This window comes from Emys orbicularis, chromosome 11 (assembly GCF_028017835.1).
Source record: "Emys orbicularis isolate rEmyOrb1 chromosome 11, rEmyOrb1.hap1, whole genome shotgun sequence".
NCBI classification, from domain to species: Eukaryota; Metazoa; Chordata; order Testudines; family Emydidae; genus Emys; species Emys orbicularis.
Window position 1 is genome coordinate 12582218 of NC_088693.1, and position 22359 is coordinate 12604576.

General features: G+C 45.8%; 1 protein-coding gene across 1 annotated transcript in view; it reads right to left on the reverse strand.

Annotated features, from left to right (window-relative positions):
* Positions 1–21221, reverse strand: part of MUC13 (mucin 13, cell surface associated) — a 38062-nt gene extending 16841 nt beyond the window's left edge. The window contains exons 1-14 of the mRNA XM_065413670.1: positions 21215–21221; positions 19500–19535; positions 17583–17618; positions 17001–17039; positions 15659–15694; positions 15078–15116; positions 13736–13771; positions 13155–13193; positions 11813–11848; positions 11231–11269; positions 9308–9346; positions 3957–3992; positions 2941–2976; positions 1509–1631 (exon numbers count right to left, since the gene is read on the reverse strand). Of these exons, the coding sequence (XP_065269742.1) occupies positions 1509–1631; positions 2941–2976; positions 3957–3992; positions 9308–9346; positions 11231–11269; positions 11813–11848; positions 13155–13193; positions 13736–13771; positions 15078–15116; positions 15659–15694; positions 17001–17039; positions 17583–17618; positions 19500–19535; positions 21215–21221 (577 nt within the window). The remainder of the gene's footprint in view (positions 1–1508; positions 1632–2940; positions 2977–3956; positions 3993–9307; positions 9347–11230; positions 11270–11812; positions 11849–13154; positions 13194–13735; positions 13772–15077; positions 15117–15658; positions 15695–17000; positions 17040–17582; positions 17619–19499; positions 19536–21214) is intronic.
* Between the last annotated feature and the right edge of the window lie 1138 nt (positions 21222–22359).

Below are 22359 nucleotides of genomic sequence, written 5' to 3' on the forward strand. Positions count from 1 at the left end.
TCTAAGTATTACAGCATTTAATGGCATAAGCCAAGATTTTCATAAATGGGTGCCTAGGTGTCGACATGGGATCCCCCAGGGATCAGTTCTGGGTCCGGTTCTATTCAATATTTTCATCAGTGAATTAGATAATGGCACGGAGAGTACACTTATAAAGTTTGCAGAGGATACCAAGCTGGGAGCGGTTGAAAATGCTTTGGAGGACAGGATTAAAATGCAAAATGATCTGGATAGTGGATCAAAAGCTAAATATGAGTGAACAGTGTAACACTGTTGCCAAAAAAGCGAATATCCTTCTGGGATGTATTAGCAGGAGTGTTGTAAGCAAGACACGAGAAGTAATTCTTCCACTCTACTCCACGCTGATTACTCCTCAGCTGGAGTATTGTGTCCAGTTCTGGGCACTACATTTCAGGAAAGATGTGGACAAATTTGAGAAAGTCCAGAGAAGAGCAACAAAAATGATTAACGGTCTAGAAAACATGACCTATGAGGGAAGATTGAAAAAAACTGGGTTTGTTTAATCTGGAGAAGAGAGGACAGAGAGGGAAGAGAAGACTCAGAGGGGACATTTCTCAAGTACATAAAAGGTTGTTACAAGGAGGAGGGAGAAAAATTAACCTTATTCTCCGAGGATAGGACACGAAGCAATGGGCTTAATTTGCAGCAGGGTAGGTTTAGTTTGGACATTAGGAAAAACTTTCCAACTGTCAGGGTGGTTAAGCACTGGAATAAATTGCCTAGGGAGGTTGTGGAATCTTCATCATTGGAAATTTTCAAGAGCAGGTTAGACAAACACCTGTCAGGGATGGTCTAGATAATACTTAGTCCTGCCATGAGTGCAGGGCACTGGATTAGATGACCTCTTGAGGTCCCCTCCAGTCCTATGATTCTATGACATATGGATTTTGGGGCAGATTTTCAAAGGTATAGAGGTGCCCAAAGGTGTCTAATGATTGAACTCATGGGTGTTAGGTGCCTAACCTGCTTGGTGCCAATCTGCACCTCTAGACACCTAAATAACTTTGAAAAGCCGGCCCTTAGGCACCTAAGAGGCCTAATTTCCCCAAATGCTGAGCACCCAGCAGCTCCTATGCAGTCCCACTTCCACAGGACTCGGTGGGTGCTCACCAGTTTGGAAAATCAGGCCATTTTTTTAGAAGCCTATTTTGAGCACCTGCGTTTTTACAACCTTGGCCATAAATATTAGCTTCTACTTACCCCAGGATTTCTGTCTGCTTTTCACACAATTTAATCCACACCCTTAGCGCTGTGGGAGTGCAATTTTTTCTAGTGTGTTTAATCCTTTTGTTTCAATAATGTTTCAGGAGATAAAATAGGTCAACCCAATGGGAACTATTTGCAGAGTAAACTACTACTCAGCGTGGGTCAGAGTGGAGGAGACTTGCCCAGACCATGTACATTTTCACTGAGAAAATTAGAATGAATATAGAAAATGCACCACTGTCTGTGCAGTGGATTCAGAAAACGGATCACCCCCAACTCACCTTCCCAACATCCTAATGTTGTGTAGTAGTATTCGTACAGGCACTTGCACGTATAACCTGGATGTAGGTTAATACACTTAGCACTGCTACCACATGGTTTATTTGCACAGGGCAGAGGTGCTTCTAAGAGGAAAGATATTGACACAGCTGAACAACGCACTAGACCAGGAGGATGGAAACTTTTAGTTTTCCTCCTATTAAACTATTCATGCCTCAAGAAGATTCAAACACTTAAACATTCCGTATGACAGCAAGCCAAATCCTCAGCTGGTGTAGAATATATATATATATATAGATAGATAGATAGATAGATATTACCTATCTCATAGAGACCCCAAGAGGTCATCAAGTCTAGTCCCCTGCCTTCACTACTGATTTTGCCCCAAACCCCTAAGTGGCCCCCTCAAGGAGTGAACTCACAACCTTGGGTTTAGCAGGCCAATGCTCAACCCACTGAGCTATCTCTCCACCCCATTGACTTCTATGGAGCTATGCCTGTTTACAGCAGCTGAGGATCTGGCCCAGCATGCAACAGTGAGGCCACAGATGAATCATGATATGCAATCAACTCTAAACCTGAAAGTTTTCCTCTAAGCAAACAAGGCCAAAAAGGACTCATGATTTGCCCTTGGAAAAATTATTTTTTCTCATTGGCTGTGCGTACCGTAGGATTTTTTACATTGTGCATCCAGCACCGGAACAGACATTTTACTATCATTTCACTGTCTTAACCTAGTGCTTCCACTGTTGCTAGCACTTCTGGAACTGAACTGGCCCTAGACAAATGATGCAAAAACGTCTAGTGGAAAACAAGCCTCTTTCATGTCTCACTTTCACTATCAGTACAATGTGGATAAGAGAACCAACTGTATAATAAGACCACATCACAGATATATCAGTTACCTGATGTACGTCTAGCGCTCTGAACATGTAACATGGAATATAATTGGTAGTAGAATATTATCTAGTGATCTCCAAATTCAGACATGCTAGGGGTGTATTTGGAGATCACAAGATAATCTCAAAGTCTTTATTTGTCTCAATCCTAATTGCTATAGGTTAGATCCTTACAGGTGCAGACCACTCAGCTCTGATCCAGCAAAGCATATAAACACATGCTTAAACTTCAAGCACACGGAGAAGTGATTTGCTGGACTGGGGCCAGAATGCTCAGCAACTTGAAGGAATGAGCCCTTAATGCCTTCTGATGGCCTAAGGCATTTGTTAGAAAGACGTATATTCTGCTCAGAGTGAAAATAGTTCTTTTTCATTCACTCGTGAAAGATAAAGCTCCCAAACCCATCCAGTCTTTACACAAGCAAAACTCCCATTGAAACTTATGGGAGTTTGCTAGAATAAGGGGAGAGCAAGTATCTTTGCAGCTTTACTGCTAACCTCACATGTATCCCATTCCTCTTGGTACCCTCCTTACCTGTTGTAGCTGGGGGTGCTGTCGTAACGGGTAGTTCTGAAAAAGATTGAACAATTCTTAAAATGCAAACACCACTGCAACATTCTGGTAAATTTATATAGACACAGGACCTGATCCTGCCATTACGTGTCATTGAATTCCCATGCATTTGTGCACCAAGTTTTGGGCCCACAGTCTATTATATTTCAACTTGCTGGGAGTTGTGAGGTACTTGTCCATTTGCTGTAAACCTTCAACGTGCTAACATGTGACATTTACCCTACTGTACACATTTACATATTGGGTTAAATTGATCCTTGGAGTAAGTCAGTGTAACTCCATTGTGAGAGTGACACCAAATCACACCAATGGGGGTTTAGTCTATTATATTTTTTGGGGGGCGGGGAGGAATAATCAAGTATACATGGTAGAGTATGGGAGCAATTTAAAGTTTTACTGGTTTGGAAGATATTTGTTTTCTTTATCTCAGGTAAGTGTCACCTGTTGCCCAGTATAGCCAACCAGGCCCAGATCCTGCAAAGGTTATGCACTTGCTTCACTTTAAGTATATGAATAGTCCCAAATAAATGCAATGGGACTAGTTACATGATTAAAGTTAAGCAAGTGCGTAAATCTTTGCAGGGCCTTAATTAGTTTCCTGTATTGTCTGTGTTGGTCTTCTCCACAGCAAAGGGAGAGAGGAACACTTTGTGCATAGTCAGTTTCACTGCTTCCTCTCTTGTTTGTGTGGGTCTCACATGGCAATGAGGGAGAGGAAAATGTAATTGTAAAACCCCAGAATTTGGCTGAGGAGCTTAGGGTCTGGTGTAGGACTTGAAACGACTTTGAATTCCTTTTTGTAAATTACTAACTTCCCAGTTAGCAGTGTCCCTTTAATATCACCAGCTACTGAACTGGCTGCTCAGAATTATATTATCATTATTTATTAATTCTAATTATTTCCCCACAGCATCTTGTTTGGGTCAGGTGCTTTTACTCCACTAAGTGATCAATCCCTTCCATTTCTCCATGCTTACTTGTTGTCATTGGGGAAGCTGTGGAAGAGATAGTTCCTATGAAAAAAGGAAACAAAATCTTAGAATACAAGGAAATGGTAAATGTATAAATGCCATCGGGTCTGAACTTTGCAAAGGCAAATAGATGACATGGCAATTTTAACTCCTTAGCAACTGGGATATGTGCTGTCCTTGTCCACTGGTCACATCACTGTTTCAAATGTTACCATGGAAAATAAGTTTAATTCCATAAAGGCTGAATATGAAACCACCAGGGTTAATTGGTGGGAACAAAACCTAGACTGTCAGTCCCAAGGATGAATTCACCCCTGTACAGGGCACCAGTATGTAGCCTAGGCACCAAGTAAACTCTCTGCTCCAGATTTACAAAGAGTTTAGCTGCCTATAGATGCCTGATGGGATTTTTAAAAATGCTTTTATTTCAATGGGATTTAGGCTCTACACACCTGAAAACCCCACTAGGGGCCTATTTGCATCTTTAGGTACCCAAATACCTTTGATAATCTGGCCCTTACTCCTTCCATTTCTTTCTATCTGGCACAGGAGGGGAAGGTATGGTACAGTGATGTAGAAAAATGATTAAATCAATCTTAAAATGCAAATCCCACTAGAACAGTCTGGCAAATATATGCTGATTTAAGGCTTGATCTTGCTGGCATTGAAGGCCTTGTCTACACAGGGAGTTATTCTGAAATAGCTATCCCTGATTAGCTTCCAGAAAAAGAATGCTTTATTCTGAATAAACTTAATCCACTTGGGAAGCTTAATCCACTTCCCAAGTGGATTAAGCTAATTCAGAATAAGACCAGCCACACATGGAGTTCATTAGAAACAGATATTCTGCCTTAAATTCATAGCCTGACTTAATCCAAATTAAGCTTCCCTTTGTAGGCAACCCCAAAAGTTGAAGGCAAAACTCCAGTGGGAATGGGTGTTAAAAGTGAGGTTGGAATATAAAATAAAATTATCCAAATGCTACATGAACATTACAAATTCTACCATGGACACTACAAATTAATATACTTTTTAAAGTATATATTATATTCTCTCCAACTGTTGAATTTGAAGGTGTCAGTGATATTTGCTGAAAGAGGAAAAAAAGGGGGGAAAAATCTCTAAAGATACAAATTCCATCTGATAGCCACCAACCAGCCATTTGGAATTTTAAAGAGACATTGTACATTTAAAAATAATATTGGTGTCTTACTCTCCCCCCACCTTACTATTGTTACATGGAGCGCTAACTTGATTGTTTCTGAAAGTGACCAGAAGAGGATACATTGGGGTCAGAGTCAGACGGCACGTGATCAAGACTTGTTACTGAATTTGGTCTGATGGTTGGATCGTTAGCTTTCCCAGCCTGGGCCGGGTACTGATGGGGGGTGCGACAAGAACGCTGATCCAGTGTTTGATCCTCCAATGAATCGCTCCATAGGTAGACGCTGTCTTGCAGGTTGAGCAGGCCGGGTTCAGGAAAGGACGTAGTACCTGTGATCAAGTCTTGGCCTTGACCAACTTGATCAAAAATGGTTTTCAACAAAATCTAAAGACAGGAACAGTCTTCCTGGATTTGACCACCGCTTATGACACGGTTTGGCGCAGAGGCCTTCTGTGTAAACTCTTTCGAGTTGCCCTGCTTTGGGTGGTTGAAGTTTTAGAGCTCTTCCTCCAAAATAGGCAGTTCAGAGGACATATGGGCAACTGTTGCAGATCCTGGAAATGTCAGATTAACAGTCCTCAAGGTTCAGTTCTTTCACCAATCCTGTTCAATGTGTTTATCGATGACTTGCCAGCAACACTCTCGCGCAAGCTTATCTATGCCGAGAACATCTGCTGCAGCTATCAAGCTCAGTCCTTCTCAGAAACTGACCAAGTCCCGAATGATATGAAGCTCACGGCAGACTATTGTAGTACATGTCTCCTGCAGCCAAGCTTTTCCAAGATGGTTTCTATCATATTTCATCTGCATAATGCAAGTCCAAGCCATGAGTTAAATACTTTTTTAAACGGCCAACGCCTGCAGCACTACTCAAACGCGGTTTACCTCGGCATCATATTGGATAGATCACTGACGTACTGCAACCACTGGAAGACAGCAGCCAAAGTTAGTTGTTAGAACAACTTGCTCAGAAAACTGGCCAGCTCAACCTGGGGTGCAAGCGCCCAGATACTTAGAACCTCAGTCCTTGCCCTCTGCAATTCAACAGCAGAGTAATGCGCTCCTGTCTGGTGTTGCTCATCTCACACGGGGCTGGTTGATGTACAGCTTAACAAAGCTATGCACATTGTTACTGGCATTTTATGTGCAACTCCGTTGCTGTGGCTGCCAATACTTAGTAACAAAGCACATTCGCTGTGAGGGGCTTCCATCATGCTTAGGGTGACCAGATAGCAAGTGTGAAAAATCGGGACAGGGGTGGGAGGTAATAGATGCCTATATAAGAAAAAGCCCCCAAAATCGGGACTGTCCCAATAAAATCAGGACATCTGGTCACCCTAATCACGTTCCTGGCTAAGATCCATGAGAACAGCAACTTGCCTCTGTACTCAGACCGCTTCAACCACCCTCCAGTTCGCCTGTCTTCTAGATGCCCTTTATGGTCTCTTATGCCATATGACGATGGAATTCACTTGGTGTGATGAGTGGTCAGCAACAACCACCGTCAATCACGTTCTCATCACCAACTGAACCATCCGTCCACCAGGTTTTCACTTGCCATGGCACCTGTGGTCATCCTTGAACTGGTTCCAAACAGGACAGGGCAATTGTGTGACCAATCTCTTTAAATGGGGTTTTTCTAATGACCCACTATGTAGATGTGGTCAGCTTCAGACTATGTCGCATATCCCTGATGATTGCCTGCTGACTTACTTCAACGGGGGCTACTGGCTCTTCACCAGGCTGAGGACAATGGTATCAACTGGCTGGGCACACTGCACTTACGCTGATGATGATGATGATGATCAGAGGGGGAAAATATAAGTTTTTCTTCAGTTCTTGTTTTGGTTTGTTTGTTCACTTGGGACTGCACTTTGTATACAGTCATTTTCGCTGTTTCGCTGGTATAACCAGTAAATGCATCAGTTTCCCCTCTTTGTTTTTGTGTGAGTCTTTCACAGCAATGGGGGAGAGAAAAGATCTAGGAAAATGTGATTGTAAAACCATAAAAACTGTCAGGGGATTCAGGGGCAAGCGTACTTGAAACTATTTTTAATTTATATTTGAAATTGACGATCCGTTATGTAACCAATACCCTTCTAATATCACCAGCTATTGGTATTAGCTTAGCACAGTTACATTACTGGCACTATTGTTTCTTATCCACAATTAGCATCCCCCAGCCAGCCCTTGGCCCATGCCGCCTGGGGCTCCCGTGTTGATTTAAAGGGCCTGGAACTCCGGACACCCCTGCTGTGGTAGTGGCAGCAGTGTCCGGAGCCCCGGGCCCTTTTAAATCACCGGCCCGAGGGCAGCTGTTCTCTTTGTGCCCCCCCCGCAGCCGTCAGCAAAGGACCATCCTTAAAGCGCTGCCACAGCGCTTTAACGTTGCTACCCGTTTCCCCCCCCTTGTCGGCGGCCCTGCCGGTACGGACCCTACCGGCAGGGCTGCCGACGGGGAGAAGGGGCACCGACATTAAAGCGCTTTAATGAATTCTTAAAGCACTGCTGCAGCAAAGAACCACCCTTAAAGTGCTGCCGCAGCAAAGGACCATCACTTTAACGTCGGTGCCCCTTCGCTCCGTCGGCAGCCCTGCCGGTAGGGTCCATACCGGCAGAGCTGCCGACAGGGGAGACAAAAGGGGCAGGGACATTAAAGCGCTTTAATGTGGGCTGGGTATGGGCCAGTGCGGGTTCTTACCGGTACGGAGTACCGGCCCGTACCAGCTCACTTTCACCCCTGCTCTTGGGAGTTCTAACTTTTTAGCAACTGGGGATGTGATGTCCTTGTTGGTTTGTTATGTTAATGTTACCACTGGTAGCGTGCGAATCAAATAACCATATTTTAGACATGGATTACCAAAACCACTGGGGATATCAGCATGAATTAAATCCAGGACTAATGTTAAAATTCACTATCTACTGTGTGGACTCTTCATAATGTGTGTGTGTGTGTATACACACACATACACACAGTAAAAGCTGTTTTATCCAGCATGTTGGGGGAATAGGGGGTGCTGGTATATGAAAAATGCCGGTTAACTAAGAGGGAGTGCAGGTTTGGGGGTTGGGGTGCGGGACGGGACGGCTCTGCGCACTGCCACCACCCCACCCCAAGTGCTGGCTCTGCAGCGCTCATTGGCCAGGAACTGAAGCCATTGGGAGCTGTGAGAGCGGCGCCAGCGGGCGGAGGCAGTGCGCAGAGCTCACCTAGGAGCAGCTGGGACAGGTCGCCGCTTGCAGGGAGCTGCCCGAGGTGAGCGCCCCCGGGATCCAGCAGGTGAGTGCATTTCTGCAAATGTGACCTATAAAATAAGGCACACACAATTAGCAGACACCAGTAAAAAAATTTTGGTTTAAGGGACTTGACCAGCATCACATAAGAACTCTGTGGTAGAGGCAGGGATAGAATTCAATTCTCCAGGAGGCTAATTAAACTATTTTAACTACATGACCATCCTTTCTAATGAGGCCCAAAGAGGCCTGTAAACAAATGTGGGTCCTACAGATAACAGCCTCATTCACTACACAGTCTTGATACTAAGTGCACGTGATGGACCCGCTCTGGCAATGTGAGGCCAAGGTCTTATGGAAAAAATATTAGTGATCATGTAACAAAGACTGTATTGTAATGCATATGCACAAGAGGGCCACATCATAAACTTGTAAGCTGCAGTAGCTACAAGATGGCAATAACTGAGAGAGATTGGAGGAAAAACCTGTTTTTCTTTCTTTAGACAGTTTGTTTCCTTTTTCATTTGACAACACTTTGTGACTAGTCTGTGTCACTGTTTTCCCTGTAGAGCCAGGCAATGCCCCAGGTCAGAATGCCCTCCCGCACCCCAACCCGCTGCCTGAGGTTGGAACCCCCTTCTGCACCCCTCCCTCTCAGAGCCCGTACCCCAATCCCCTATCCCAGCCCTGAGCCCCCTCCCGGAGTCTGCACCCCCTCCCGCACCCCAACCCCCTACCCCAGTCCAATGAAAGTTATGGAGGGTGTGGGAGAGTGAGCGACGGAGGGAGGGGGATGGAGTCAGTGGGGGCAGAGGTTTTTGGTTTTGTGCAATTAAAAAGTTGGCAACCCTATAGCACAGACAGCCTTAATCCTGGCATTTCCTAACCTTTCAGTGCTTGACTTTGCAACACAGTTTTTGTATGTATGATGTCACTTCCATTCCATTGAACCTCTTACCTGTAGTAGCAGATGCAGATGGTGTAGCAGAGGTATCTCCTGTAAAAGAATGAACATCTTACAATGCAAACCTCAGATAATTATTTTCAACAACCTAGTTTTCTACAACTACCTGTCCAAACCATTTTTTTTAAAGGAAATTTTATCTACTTAAAAATCTCTCTTCTATCTGGAAACTTATTAGCTGCTGCATCTGCAAAATGGCAATAACAGAGAGATTGGAGGAAAAACCTGTTTTTCTTTCTTTAGTCAGTTTGTTTCCTTTTTCATTTGACAACACTATGTGACTAGTCTGTGTCAGTGTTTTCCCTGTAGAGCCAGGCAATTCTATGTAGGGGTGTCCCATTGCTAGAGGGTGATGGAAAGAGAGGACCTGAAGCTTCTTTTAAACAACTTTTTTTAAACTGACAAAAGTTCAAATTGACAGTGTCCCTTTAATAACATCAGCTACTCTGTTGGTTCCACACAATTAAATCATTGTCAGTATTATTCATGATTTACAATTATTTTCTATAGCAAAATATTTTTGATGGTGATTTTAAGTTTCATACTTGTCAATCAGTTCCATTCCTCCTGCTTACCTGTCGTATTAGTGGGTACCGGGGTAGTGGCATTTACTGTCAGAGAAGAAACAAATCTTTAAATGCAAGCCACACTATGACATTCTATTAAACATATATTGACATCAGATCTGGGTAATTGCCTTGGGCTGAATTCCTGGGGAGGGGAGCCAGAGACTGGGACAAAACTGGGACTGGTTGGATAAAAAGACTGGGACAAAGGGCTAGAGGCCTGGGGCGGTGATTGGACAAGGATTCCAGGCAAGGATGCTGGGATTGGAATCCAGAAGGAATGGGGAATATAGATGGGGGCAGAGGGGAGGGAGAGAGGACAGGCCGTGGAGGACTGGGAGGTGGGAAGGAGGAAGAGAGAAAGATCACACAAGGAGCTGGAGGTGAATGGGATTGGGAATAACTGGGGAGAAAAGGGGGCACATCGTGACAGTGTCTGAGTGCTTCATAAACTTATCATGTACTTAAGGGCTGTCTCATCATGCACACACACAAGAGGGCTGAATTAAGGTTGCACAGTAGTGTTGCCATGTGTCCGGTTTTCGACCAGAAAGCCTAGTCGAAAAGGAATCCTGGCAGGTCCGGTCACCACTGCAGACCGGGCCGTTAAAATTCTGGTTGGCGGTGCAGTGGGGCTAAGGCAGGCTCCCTGGCTCCGCGCAGTTCCTGGAAGTGGCCGGCATGTCCCTGCGGCCCCTAGGTGGAGGGGCGATCAGAGAAGCTCCGTGCACTGCCCCCGTCCCCAGCGCTGGCTCCACAGCTCCCAGTGGCCGGGAACCGTGGCCAATGGGAGCGGCGGGGCCGCTCCGTGGACATCGGCAAGGCACGGAGCATCCTGGCTCCTCCATCTAGGAGTCGGACATGCCGGCTTCTTCTGGGAGCCGCAGAAAGCCTGCATTAGCCCCCCTGCGCCGCCGAGTGAGAGCTGCCCAAGGTAAGCGCCGCCCGGTTGGAGCCTGCACCCTGAACCTCCTGCCCCAGGTCAGAACGCCCTCCCGCACCCCAACCCGCTGCCTGAGGTTGGAACCCCCTTCTGCATCCCTCCTCTCAGAGCCCGTTCCCCAATCCCCTATCCCAGCCCTGAGCCCCCTCCCGGAGTCTGCACCCCCTCCCGCACCCCAACCTCCTACCCCAGCCCAATGAAAGTTATGGAGGGTGTGGGAGAGTGAGCGACGGAGGGAGGGGGATGGAGTCAGTGGGGGCAGAGGTTTTTGGTTTTGTGCAATTAGAAAGTTGGCAACCCTATAACACAGACAGCCTTAATCCTGGCATTTCCTAACCTTTCAGTGCTTGACTTTGCAACACAGTTTTTGTATGTATGATGTCACTTCCATTCCATTGAACCTCTTACCTGTAGTAGCAGATGCAGATGGTGTAGCAGAGGTATCTCCTGTAAAAGAATGAACATCTTACAATGCAAACCTCAGATAATTATTTTCAACAACCTAGTTTTCTACAACTACCTGTCCAAACCATTTTTTTTTAAAGGAAATTTTATCTACTTAAAAATCTCTCTTCTATCTGGAAACTTATTAGCTGCTGCATCTGCAAAATGGCAATAACAGAGAGATTGGAGGAAAAACCTGTTTTTCTTTCTTTAGTCAGTTTGTTTCCTTTTTCATTTGACAACACTATGTGACTAGTCTGTGTCAGTGTTTTCCCTGTAGAGCCAGGCAATTCTATGTAGGGGTGTCCCACTGCTAGAGGGTGATGGAAAGAGAGGACCTGAAGCTTCTTTTAAACAACTTTTTTTAAACTGACAAAAGTTCAAATTGACATTGTCCCTTTAATAACATCAGCTACTCTGTTGGTTCCACACAATTAAATCACTGTCAGTATTATTCATGATTTACAATTATTTTCTATAGCAAAATATTTTTGATGGTGATTTTAAGTTTCATACTTGTCAATCAGTTCCATTCCTCCTGCTTACCTGTCGTATTAGTGGGTACCGGGGTAGTGGCATTTACTGTAAGAGAAGAAACAAATCTTTAAATGCAAGCCACACTATGACATTCTATTAAACATATATTGACATCAGATCTGGGTAATTGCCTTGGGCTGAATTCCTGGGGAGGGGAGCCAGGCACTGGGACAAAACTGGGACTGGCTGGATAAAAAGACTGGGACAAAGGGCTAGAGGCCTGGGGCGGTGATTGGACAAGGATTCCAGGCAAGGATGCTGGGATTGGAATCCAGAAGGAATGGGGAATATAGATGGGGGCAGAGGGGAGGGAGAGAGGACAGGCCGTGGAGGACTGAGAGGTGGGAAGGAGGAAGAGAGAAAGATCACACAAGGAGTTGGAGGTGAATGAGATTGGGAATAACTGGGCAGAAAAGGGGGCACATCGTGACAGTGTCTGAGTGCTTCATAAACTTATGATGTACTTAAGGGCTGTCTCATCATGCACACACACAAGAGGGCTGAATTAAGGTTGCACAGTAGTGTTGCCATGTGTCCGGTTTTCGACCAGAAAGCCTAGTCGAAAAGGAATCCTGGCAGGTCCGGTCACCACTGCAGACCGGGCCGTTAAAATTCTGGTTGGCGGTGCAGTGGGGCTAAGGCAGGCTCCCTGGCTCCGCGCAGTTCCTGGAAGTGGCCGGCATGTCCCTGCGGCCCCTAGGTGGAGGGGCGATCAGAGAAGTTCCGTGCACTGCCCCCGTCCCCAGCGCTGGCTCCACAGCTCCCAGTGGCCGGGAACCGTGGCCAATGGGAGCGGCGGGGCGGCTCCGTGGACATCGGCAAGGCACGGAGCATCCTGGCTCCTCCATCTAGGAGTCGGACATGCCGGCTTCTTCTGGGAGCCGCAGAAAGCCTGCATTAGCCCCCCTGCCCCGCCGAGTGAGAGCTGCCCAAGGTAAGCGCCGCCCGGTTGGAGCCTGCACCCTGAACCTCCTGCCCCAGGTCAGAACGCCCTCCCGCACCCCAACCCGCTGCCTGAGGTTGGAACCCCCTTCTGCATCCCTCCTCTCAGAGCCCGTTCCCCAATCCCCTATCCCAGCCCTGAGCCCCCTCCCGGAGTCTGCACCCCCTCCCGCACCCCAACCTCCTACCCCAGCCCAATGAAAGTTATGGAGGGTGTGGGAGAGTGAGCGACGGAGGGAGGGAGATGGAGTCAGTGGGGGCAGAGGTTTTTGGTTTTGTGTAATTAGAAAGTTGGCAACCCTATAACACAGACAGCCTTAATCCTGGCATTTCCTAACCTTTCAGTGCTTGACTTTGCAACACAGTTTTTGTATGTATGATGTCACTTCCATTCCATTGAACCTCTTACCTGTAGTAGCAGATGCAGATGGTGTAGCAGAGGTATCTCCTGTAAAAGAATGAACATCTTACAATGCAAACCTCAGATAATTATTTTCAACAACCTAGTTTTCTACAACTACCTGTCCAAACCATTTTTTTTAAAGGAAATTTTATCTACTTAAAAATCTCTCTTCTATCTGGAAACTTATTAGCTGCTGCATCTGCAAAATGGCAATAACAGAGAGATTGGAGGAAAAACCTGTTTTTCTTTCTTTAGTCAGTTTGTTTCCTTTTTCATTTGACAACACTATGTGACTAGTCTGTGTCAGTGTTTTCCCTGTAGAGCCAGGCAATTCTATGTAGGGGTGTCCCATTGCTAGAGGGTGATGGAAAGAGAGGACATGAGGCTTCTTTTAAACAACTTTTTTTAAACTGACAAAAGTTCAAATTGACAGTGTCCCTTTAATAACATCAGCTACTCTGTTGGTTCCACACAATTAAATCACTGTCAGTATTATTCATGATTTACAATTATTTTCTATAGCAAAATATTTTTGATGGTGATTTTAAGTTTCATACTTGTCAATCAGTTCCATTCCTCCTGCTTACCTGTCGTATTAGTGGGTACCGGGGTAGTGGCATTTACTGTAAGAGAAGAAACAAATCTTTAAATGCAAGCCACACTATGACATTCTATTAAACATATATTGACATCAGATCTGGGTAATTGCCTTGGGCTGAATTCCTGGGGAGGGGAGCCAGGGACTGGGACAAAACTGGGACTGGCTGGATAAAAAGACTGGGACAAAGGGCTAGAGGCCTGGGGCGGTGATTGGACAAGGATTCCAGGCAAGGATGATGGGATTGGAATCCAGAAGGAATGGGGAATATAGATGGGGGCAGAGGGGTGGGAGAGAGGACAGGCCGTGGAGGACTGGGAGGTGGGAAGGAGGAAGAGAGAAAGATCACACAAGGAGTTGGAGGTGAATGGGATTGGGAATAACTGGGCAGAAAAGGGGGCACATCGTGACAGTGTCTGAGTGCTTCATAAACTTATCATGTATTTAAGGGCTGTCTCATCATGCACACACACAAGAAGGCTGAATTAAGGTTGCACAGTAGTGTTGCCATGTGTCCGGTTTTCGACCAGAAAGCCTAGTCGAAAAGGAATCCTGGCAGGTCCGGTCACCACTGCAGACCGGGCCGTTAAAATTCTGGTTGGCGGTGCAGTGGGGCTAAGGCAGGCTCCCTGGCTCCGCGCAGTTCCTGGAAGTGGCCGGCATGTCCCTGCGGCCCCTAGGTGGAGGGGCGATCAGAGAAGCTCCGTGCACTGCCCCCGTCCCCAGCGCTGGCTCCACAGCTCCCAGTGGCCGGGAACCGTGGCCAATGGGAGCGGCGGGGCAGCTCCGTGGACATCGGCAAGGCACGGAGCATCCTGGCTCCTCCATCTAGGAGTCGGACATGCCGGCTTCTTCTGGGAGCCGCAGAAAGCCTGCATTAGCCCCCCTGCGCCGCCGAGTGAGAGCTGCCCAAGGTAAGCGCCGCCCGGTTGGAGCCTGCACCCTGAACCTCCTGCCCCAGGTCAGAATGCCCTCCCGCACCCCAACCCGCTGCCTGAGGTTGGAACCCCCTTCTGCATCCCTCCTCTCAGAGCCCGTTCCCCAATCCCCTATCCCAGCCCTGAGCCCCCTCCCAGAGTCTGCACCCCCTCCCGCACCCCAACCTCCTACCCCAGCCCAATGAAAGTTATGGAGGGTGTGGGAGAGTGAGCAACGGAAGGAGGGGGATGGAGTCAGTGGGGGCAGAGGTTTTTGGTTTTGTGCAATTAGAAAGTTGGCAACCCTATAACACAGACAGCCTTAATCCTGGCATTTCCTAACCTTTCAGTGCTTGACTTTGCAACACAGTTTTTGTATGTATGATGTCACTTCCGTTCCATTGAACCTCTTACCTGTAGTAGCAGATGCAGATGGTGTAGCAGAGGTATCTCCTGTAAAAGAATGAACATCTTACAATGCAAACCTCAGATAATTATTTTCAACAACCTAGTTTTCTACAACTACCTGTCCAAACCATTTTTTTTAAAGGAAATTTTATCTACTTAAAAATCTCTCTTCTATCTGGAAACTTATTAGCTGCTGCATCTGCAAAATGGCAATAACAGAGAGATTGGAGGAAAAACCTGTTTTTCTTTCTTTAGTCAGTTTGTTTCCTTTTTCATTTGACAACACTATGTGACTAGTCTGTGTCAGTGTTTTCCCTGTAGAGCCAGGCAATTCTATGTAGGGGTGTCCCATTGCTAGAGGGTGATGGAAAGAGAGGACCTGAAGCTTCTTTTAAACAACTTTTTTTAAACTGACAAAAGTTCAAATTGACAGTGTCCCTTTAATAACATCAGCTACTCTGTTGGTTCCACACAATTAAATCACTGTCAGTATTATTCATGATTTACAATTATTTTCTATAGCAAAATATTTTTGATGGTGATTTTAAGTTTCATACTTGTCAATCAGTTCCATTCCTCCTGCTTACCTGTCGTATTAGTGGGTACCGGGGTAGTGGCATTTACTGTAAGAGAAGAAACAAATCTTTAAATGCAAGCCACACTATGACATTCTATTAAACATATATTGACATCAGATCTGGGTAATTGCCTTGGGCTGAATTCCTGGGGAGGGGAGCCAGGGACTGGGACAAAACTGGGACTGGCTGGATAAAAAGACTGGGACAAAGGGCTAGAGGCCTGGGGCGGTGATTGGACAAGGATTCCAGGCAAGGATGCTGGGATTGGAATCCAGAAGGAATGGGGAATATAGATGGGGGCAGAGGGGTGGGAGAGAGGACAGGCCGTGGAGGACTGGGAGGTGGGAAGGAGGAAGAGAGAAAGATCACACAAGGAGTTGGAGGTGAATGGGATTGGGAATAACTGGGCAGAAAAGGGGGCACATCGTGACAGTGTCTGAGTGCTTCATAAACTTATCATGTACTTAAGGGCTGTCTCATCATGCACACACACAAGAGGGCTGAATTAAGGTTGCACAGTAGTGTTGCCATGTGTCCGGTTTTCGACCAGAAAGCCTAGTCGAAAAGGAATCCTGGCAGGTCCGGTCACCACTGCAGACCGGGCCGTTAAAATTCTGGTTGGCGGTGCAGTGGGGCTAAGGCAGGCTCCCTGGCTCCGCGCAGTTCCTGGAAGTGGCCGGCATGTCCCTGCGGCCCCTAGGTGGAGGGGCGATCAGAGAAGCTCCGTGCACTGCCCCCGTCCCCAGCGCTGGCTCCACAGCTCCCAGTGGCCGGGAACCGTGGCCAATGGGAGCGGCGGGGCAGCTCCGAGGACATCGGCAAGGCACGGAGCATCCTGGCTCCTCCATCTAGGAGTCGGACATGCCGGCTTCTTCTGGGAGCCGCAGAAAGCCTGCATTAGCCCCCCTGCGCTGTCGAGTGAGAGCTGCCCAAGGTAAGCGCCGCCCGGTTGGAGCCTGCACCCTGAACCTCCTGCCCCAGGTCAGAATGCCCTCCCACACCCCAACCCGCTGCCTGAGGTTGGAACCCCCTTCTGCATCCCTCCTCTCAGAGCCCGTTCCCCAATCCTCTATCCCAGCCCTGAGCCCCCTCCCGGAGTCTGCACCCCCTCCCGCACCCCAACCTCCTACCCCAGCCCAATGAAAGTTATGGAGGGTGTGGGAGAGTGAGCGACGGAGGGAGGGGGATGGAGTCAGTGGGGGCAGAGGTTTTTGGTTTTGTGCAATTAGAAAGTTGGCAACCCTATAACACAGACAGCCTTAATCCTGGCATTTCCTAACCTTTCAGTGCTTGACTTTGCAACACAGTTTTTGTATGTATGATGTCACTTCCATTCCATTGAACCTCTTACCTGTAGTAGCAGATGCAGATGGTGTAGCAGAGGTATCTCCTGTAAAAGAATGAACATCTTACAATGCAAACCTCAGATAATTATTTTCAACAACTTAGTTTTCTACAACTACCTGTCCAAACCATTTTTTTTTAAAGGAAATTTTATCTACTTAAAAATCTCTCTTCTATCTGGAAACTTATTAGTTGCTGCATCTGCAAAATGGCAATAACAGAGAGATTGGAGGAAAAACCTGTTTTTCTTTCTTTAGTCAGTTTGTTTCCTTTTTCATTTGACAACACTATGTGACTAGTCTGTGTCAGTGTTTTCCCTGTAGAGCCAGGCAATTCTATGTAGGGGTGTCCCATTGCTAGAGGGTGATGGAAAGAGAGGACCTGAAGCTTCTTTTAAACAACTTTTTTTAAACTGACAAAAGTTCAAATTGACAGTGTCCCTTTAATAACATCAGCTACTCTGTTGGTTCCACACAATTAAATCATTGTCAGTATTATTCATGATTTACAATTATTTTCTATAGCAAAATATTTTTGATGGTGATTTTAAGTTTCATACTTGTCAATCAGTTCCATTCCTCCTGCTTACCTGTCGTATTAGTGGGTACCGGGGTAGTGGCATTTACTGTAAGAGAAGAAACAAATCTTTAAATGCAAGCCACACTATGACATTCTATTAAACATATATTGACATCAGATCTGGGTAATTGCCTTGGGCTGAATTCCTGGGGAGGGGAGCCAGGCACTGGGACAAAACTGGGACTGGCTGGATAAAAAGACTGGGACAAAGGGCTAGAGGCCTGGGGCGGTGATTGGACAAGGATTCCAGGCAAGGATGCTGGGATTGGAATCCAGAAGGAATGGGGAATATAGATGGGGGCAGAGGGGAGGGAGAGAGGACAGGCCGTGGAGGACTGGGAGGTGGGAAGGAGGAAGAGAGAAAGATCACACAAGGAGTTGGAGGTGAATGGGATTGGGAATAACTGGGCAGAAAAGGGGGCACATCGTGACAGTGTCTGAGTGCTTCATAAACTTATCATGTACTTAAGGGCTGTCTCATCATGCACACACACAAGAGGGCTGAATTAAGGTTGCACAGTAGTGTTGCCATGTGTCCGGTTTTCGACCAGAACGCCTAGTCGAAAAGGAATCCTGGCAGGTCCGGTCACCACTGCAGACCGGGCCGTTAAAATTCTGGTTGGCGGTGCAGTGGGGCTAAGGCAGTCTCCCTGGCTCCGCGCAGTTCCTGGAAGTGGCCGGCATGTCCCTGCGGCCCCTAGGTGGAGGGGCGATCAGAGAAGCTCCGTGCACTGCCCCCGTCCCCAGCGCCGGCTCCACAGCTCCCAGTGGCCGGGAACCGTGGCCAATGGGAGCGGCGGGGCGGCTCCGTGGACATCGGCAAGGCACGGAGCCACCTGGCTCCTCCATCTAGGAGTCGGACATGCCGGCCACTTCTGGGAGCCGCAGAAAGCCTGCATTAGCCGCCCTGCGCCACCGAGTGAGAGCTGCCCAAAGTAAGTGCCGCCCGGTTGGAGCCTGCACCCTGAACCTCCTGCCCCAGGTCAGAATGCCCTCCCGCACCCCAACCCGCTGCCTGAGGTTGGAACCCCCTTCTGCATTCCTCCTCTCAGAGCCCGTTCCCCAATCCCCTATCCCAGCCCTGAGCCCCCTCCCGGAGTCTGCACCCCCTCCCGCACCCCAACCTCCTACCCCAGCCCAATGAAAGTTATGGAGGGTGTGGGAGAGTGAGCGACGGAGGGAGGGGGATGGAGTCAGTGGGGGCAGAGGTTTTTGGTTTTGTGCAATTAGAAAGTTGGCAACCCTATAACACAGACAGCCTTAATCCTGACATTTCCTAACCTTTCAGACTTTGCAACACAGTTTTTGTATGTATGATGTCACTTCCATTCCATTGAACCTCTTACCTGTAGTAGCAGATGCAGATGGTGTAGCAGAGGTATCTCCAGTAAAAGAATGAACATCTTACAATGCAAACCTCAGATAATTATTTTCAACAACCTAGTTTTCTACAACTACCTGTCCAAACCATTTTTTTTAAAGGCAATTTTATCTACTTAAAAATCTCTCTTCTATCTGGAAACTTATTAGTTGCTGCATCTGCAAAATGGCAATAACAGAGAGATTGGAGGAAAAACCTGTTTTTCTTTCTTTAGCCAGTTTGTTTCCTTTTTCATTTGACAACACTTTGTGACTAGTCTGTGTCAGTGTTTTCCCTGTAGAGCCAGGCAATTCTATGTAGGGGTGTCCCATTGCTAGAGGGTGATGGAAAGAGAGGACCTGAAGCTTCTTTTAAACAACTTTTTTTAAACGGACAAAAGTTCAAATTGACAGTGTCCCTTTAATAACATCAGCTACTCTGTTGGTTCCACACAATTAAATCATTGTCAGTATTATTCATGATTTACAATTATTTTCTATAACAAAATGTTTTTGATGGTGATTTTAAGTTTCATACTTATCAATCAGTTCCATTCCTCCTGCTTACCTGTCGTATTAGTGGGTACCTGGGTAGTGGCATTTACTGTAAGAGAAGAAAGAAATCTTTTAATGCAAGCCACACTATGACATCCTAGTACAGGGGTTGGCAACCTTTCAGAAGTGGTGTGCCAAGTCTTCATTTATTCACTCTAATTTAAGGTTTTGCGTGCCAGTCATACATTTTAACATTTTTAGAAGGTCTCTTTCTATAAGTCGATAATATATAACTAAACTATTGTTGTACGTCAAGTAAATAAGGTTTTTAAAATGTTTAAGAAGCTTCATTTAAAATTAAATTAAAACACAGAGCCCCCCAGACCGGTGGCCAGGACCCGGGCAGTGCGAGTGCCACTGAAAATCAGCTCATGTGCCGCCTTCGGCACGCGTGCCATAGGTTGCCTACCCCTGTCCTAGTAAATATATATTGACATCAGACCTGACCCTAACTCAGAGAATGGCCATGAAACTTTTAAATTCCTTGCAAATGGAAGATGTGCTGTTCTTGTCCGTTTGATATGGTAATGTCCCACATATTAAGATATACATTGAATGATACCACGTTATACTCCTGGGGGCATTCTGCCCTAAAAATTAAAAATTCTGCATCCAAAAATTAAAAATTATGCACACAATATTTTAAAATTCTGCAAAATTTGTTTGTCAAAATAACACTACATAAACCTACCTCATGCAACTGTACTAGTTGCAGCTGATGAACAAAAGAAAACAAATATCCACATCACTAGAACCTTAGGACAAGATATATTTATTGAAACCACTAGGGGGCATCAGAGGGAACAAACCCTTGGATTGTCAGCGCCATGTGGTCAGCAGACAGCATCCGCTGCAGCAGCTTGGCAGTCCCCAAAGGGCAGTAGCCTCCTTGGAGCTGCAGCTGATGAACCAAAGAAAACAAATATCCACAGCACTACAAGAGCGTGGTAAATGTCTGACATCTATGGACATCGGCTCTGAGCATAACTTGGGCAAATAGCGCATGGGAGTTTTAACTTCCTAGCAACTGGGAGATGTGATGTTCTAGCCCTATTATTATGCCTAGACTCCAAAAGGTAAAAGGTATTGTTAGGACACATTTATCTAAATCCTTAGGGGGCATCCGTGGGAACAGCACCTGAGACCTTCAAAACCAAAGGTGAAGTTCACCAGCTACTCCACCATTTTATGAATACAACAAAGAAATATATTATTTATTATTCATTACTATTTGTCTAAACCATATCTGTTCCTGAGGCATTTAAGCCTCAGACTGAGCAATCTCTTGTATGCCTACCACTGACTTCGTAGCTGGGGAAAATGCGGTAGTGGTATTTCCAATAAGAGAGTAAATGACCTGACAATTCAAACCTCAATTTGACAGCGAAAAATATAATTTAGATGTAGACTACGGGTCTGATCCTTACTCAGGAAAAAATCACCCATGGGAATTTGAACTTCTGAGCAATGGAACGTGATTTTTTTAGTTTGTTATGTGAATGTTAATATTGTACATATATGTATCTGTGCTTTGGAATAACATTTACCAAAATCACCATTCGAACCCAGAGGGGACATTAAATGTTACCAGGTTAGGACAAGATATATTTGGTGCCCCATGATTAGTTGATCAATAATAATTATTTTTCTTCAGCACCATAGCTGTGCCTGATGCTTTGAAGCATCAGGTATATCACTCCCCACTCCACTCCTAGTCCTTCTGCTTACCTGACATAGCTGTGAAAGCTGCAGCAGAACCTCCTACCAAAGCGCTAAATACATGACATCTCTGCAGATCAGCTCTGATTATTACATAGGTAAGTCACTTGTGGGAGTTTTAAACTTCCCAACCACTGGGAAGTGTGATGCCCTTGCCCATTTATTATGCGTATGTAACAGATGTTAACATCTAAAAATAAATGTAACTATAGATTGAAATATTTACTCTAAGTTCCCCCCCCCCCCAAAAAAAACAAAGAAAAGAAATATCCACATCACTAGAACTGTCTGGTAAATGTAGATCATCAATGGACATCGGCTCTGATCATTACTCGGCAAATAGCTTATGGGAGTTTTAACTTCCTAGCAATTGGGAGAGATGTGATGTTCCAGCCCATTTGTTATGCTTAGACTCCAAAAGGTAACATGTAAATTAACTGTAATTAGCTATTGGTAGCACATATTTATCTAAATCCTCAGGAGGCAACCATGGGAAAACCACTTGGGACCTTCAAAACCAAGGGTGAAATTCACCAGCTACTCCACAGTTGTATTAATCCAACTAATAAATACAGTATTTGTCTACAACACCATATTTGTGCCTGGTGCTTTTAAACCTCATAGCGAGCAATCTCTTCTGTGCCTACTGCTGACTTTCGTAGCTGGGAAAAGTGCAGTAGCGGTATTCCCTTTAACAGATTAAATGATCCCAAAACTCAACCCTCAGTTTGACAGTCTAATTAAAATATAACTTATATATAGATGTCAGGTTTGATCCTCACTCAGGGAAAAGTCACCATGAGAATTTTAACTTCTGAGCAATGGGACACATGAGTTTCTTGGCTCTTTTTTACATTAAAGTTAACTTTTAACATAAATCTATCTATGCGTTGGTATAACGTTGATCAAATCTATCATTGGGACCTAGAGACAAAAACCCAGAACATGAAGCACCACCAGCTATTTGCTGGCTCTTCACCATTAGGTTTGTAAGTTCGTTGGGGCTCAAATAGTCTTTTTTTTGGTCTGTACAGCGCTTAGCACTGTAGGATCATGGTCCATGACTGGGGCTTCAAAGTCTGCTTCAACAGAAATAAATAGATAAATAAATATTACCAAGAGATGAGTGTTATTTATTAGCAATCATTGTTTTT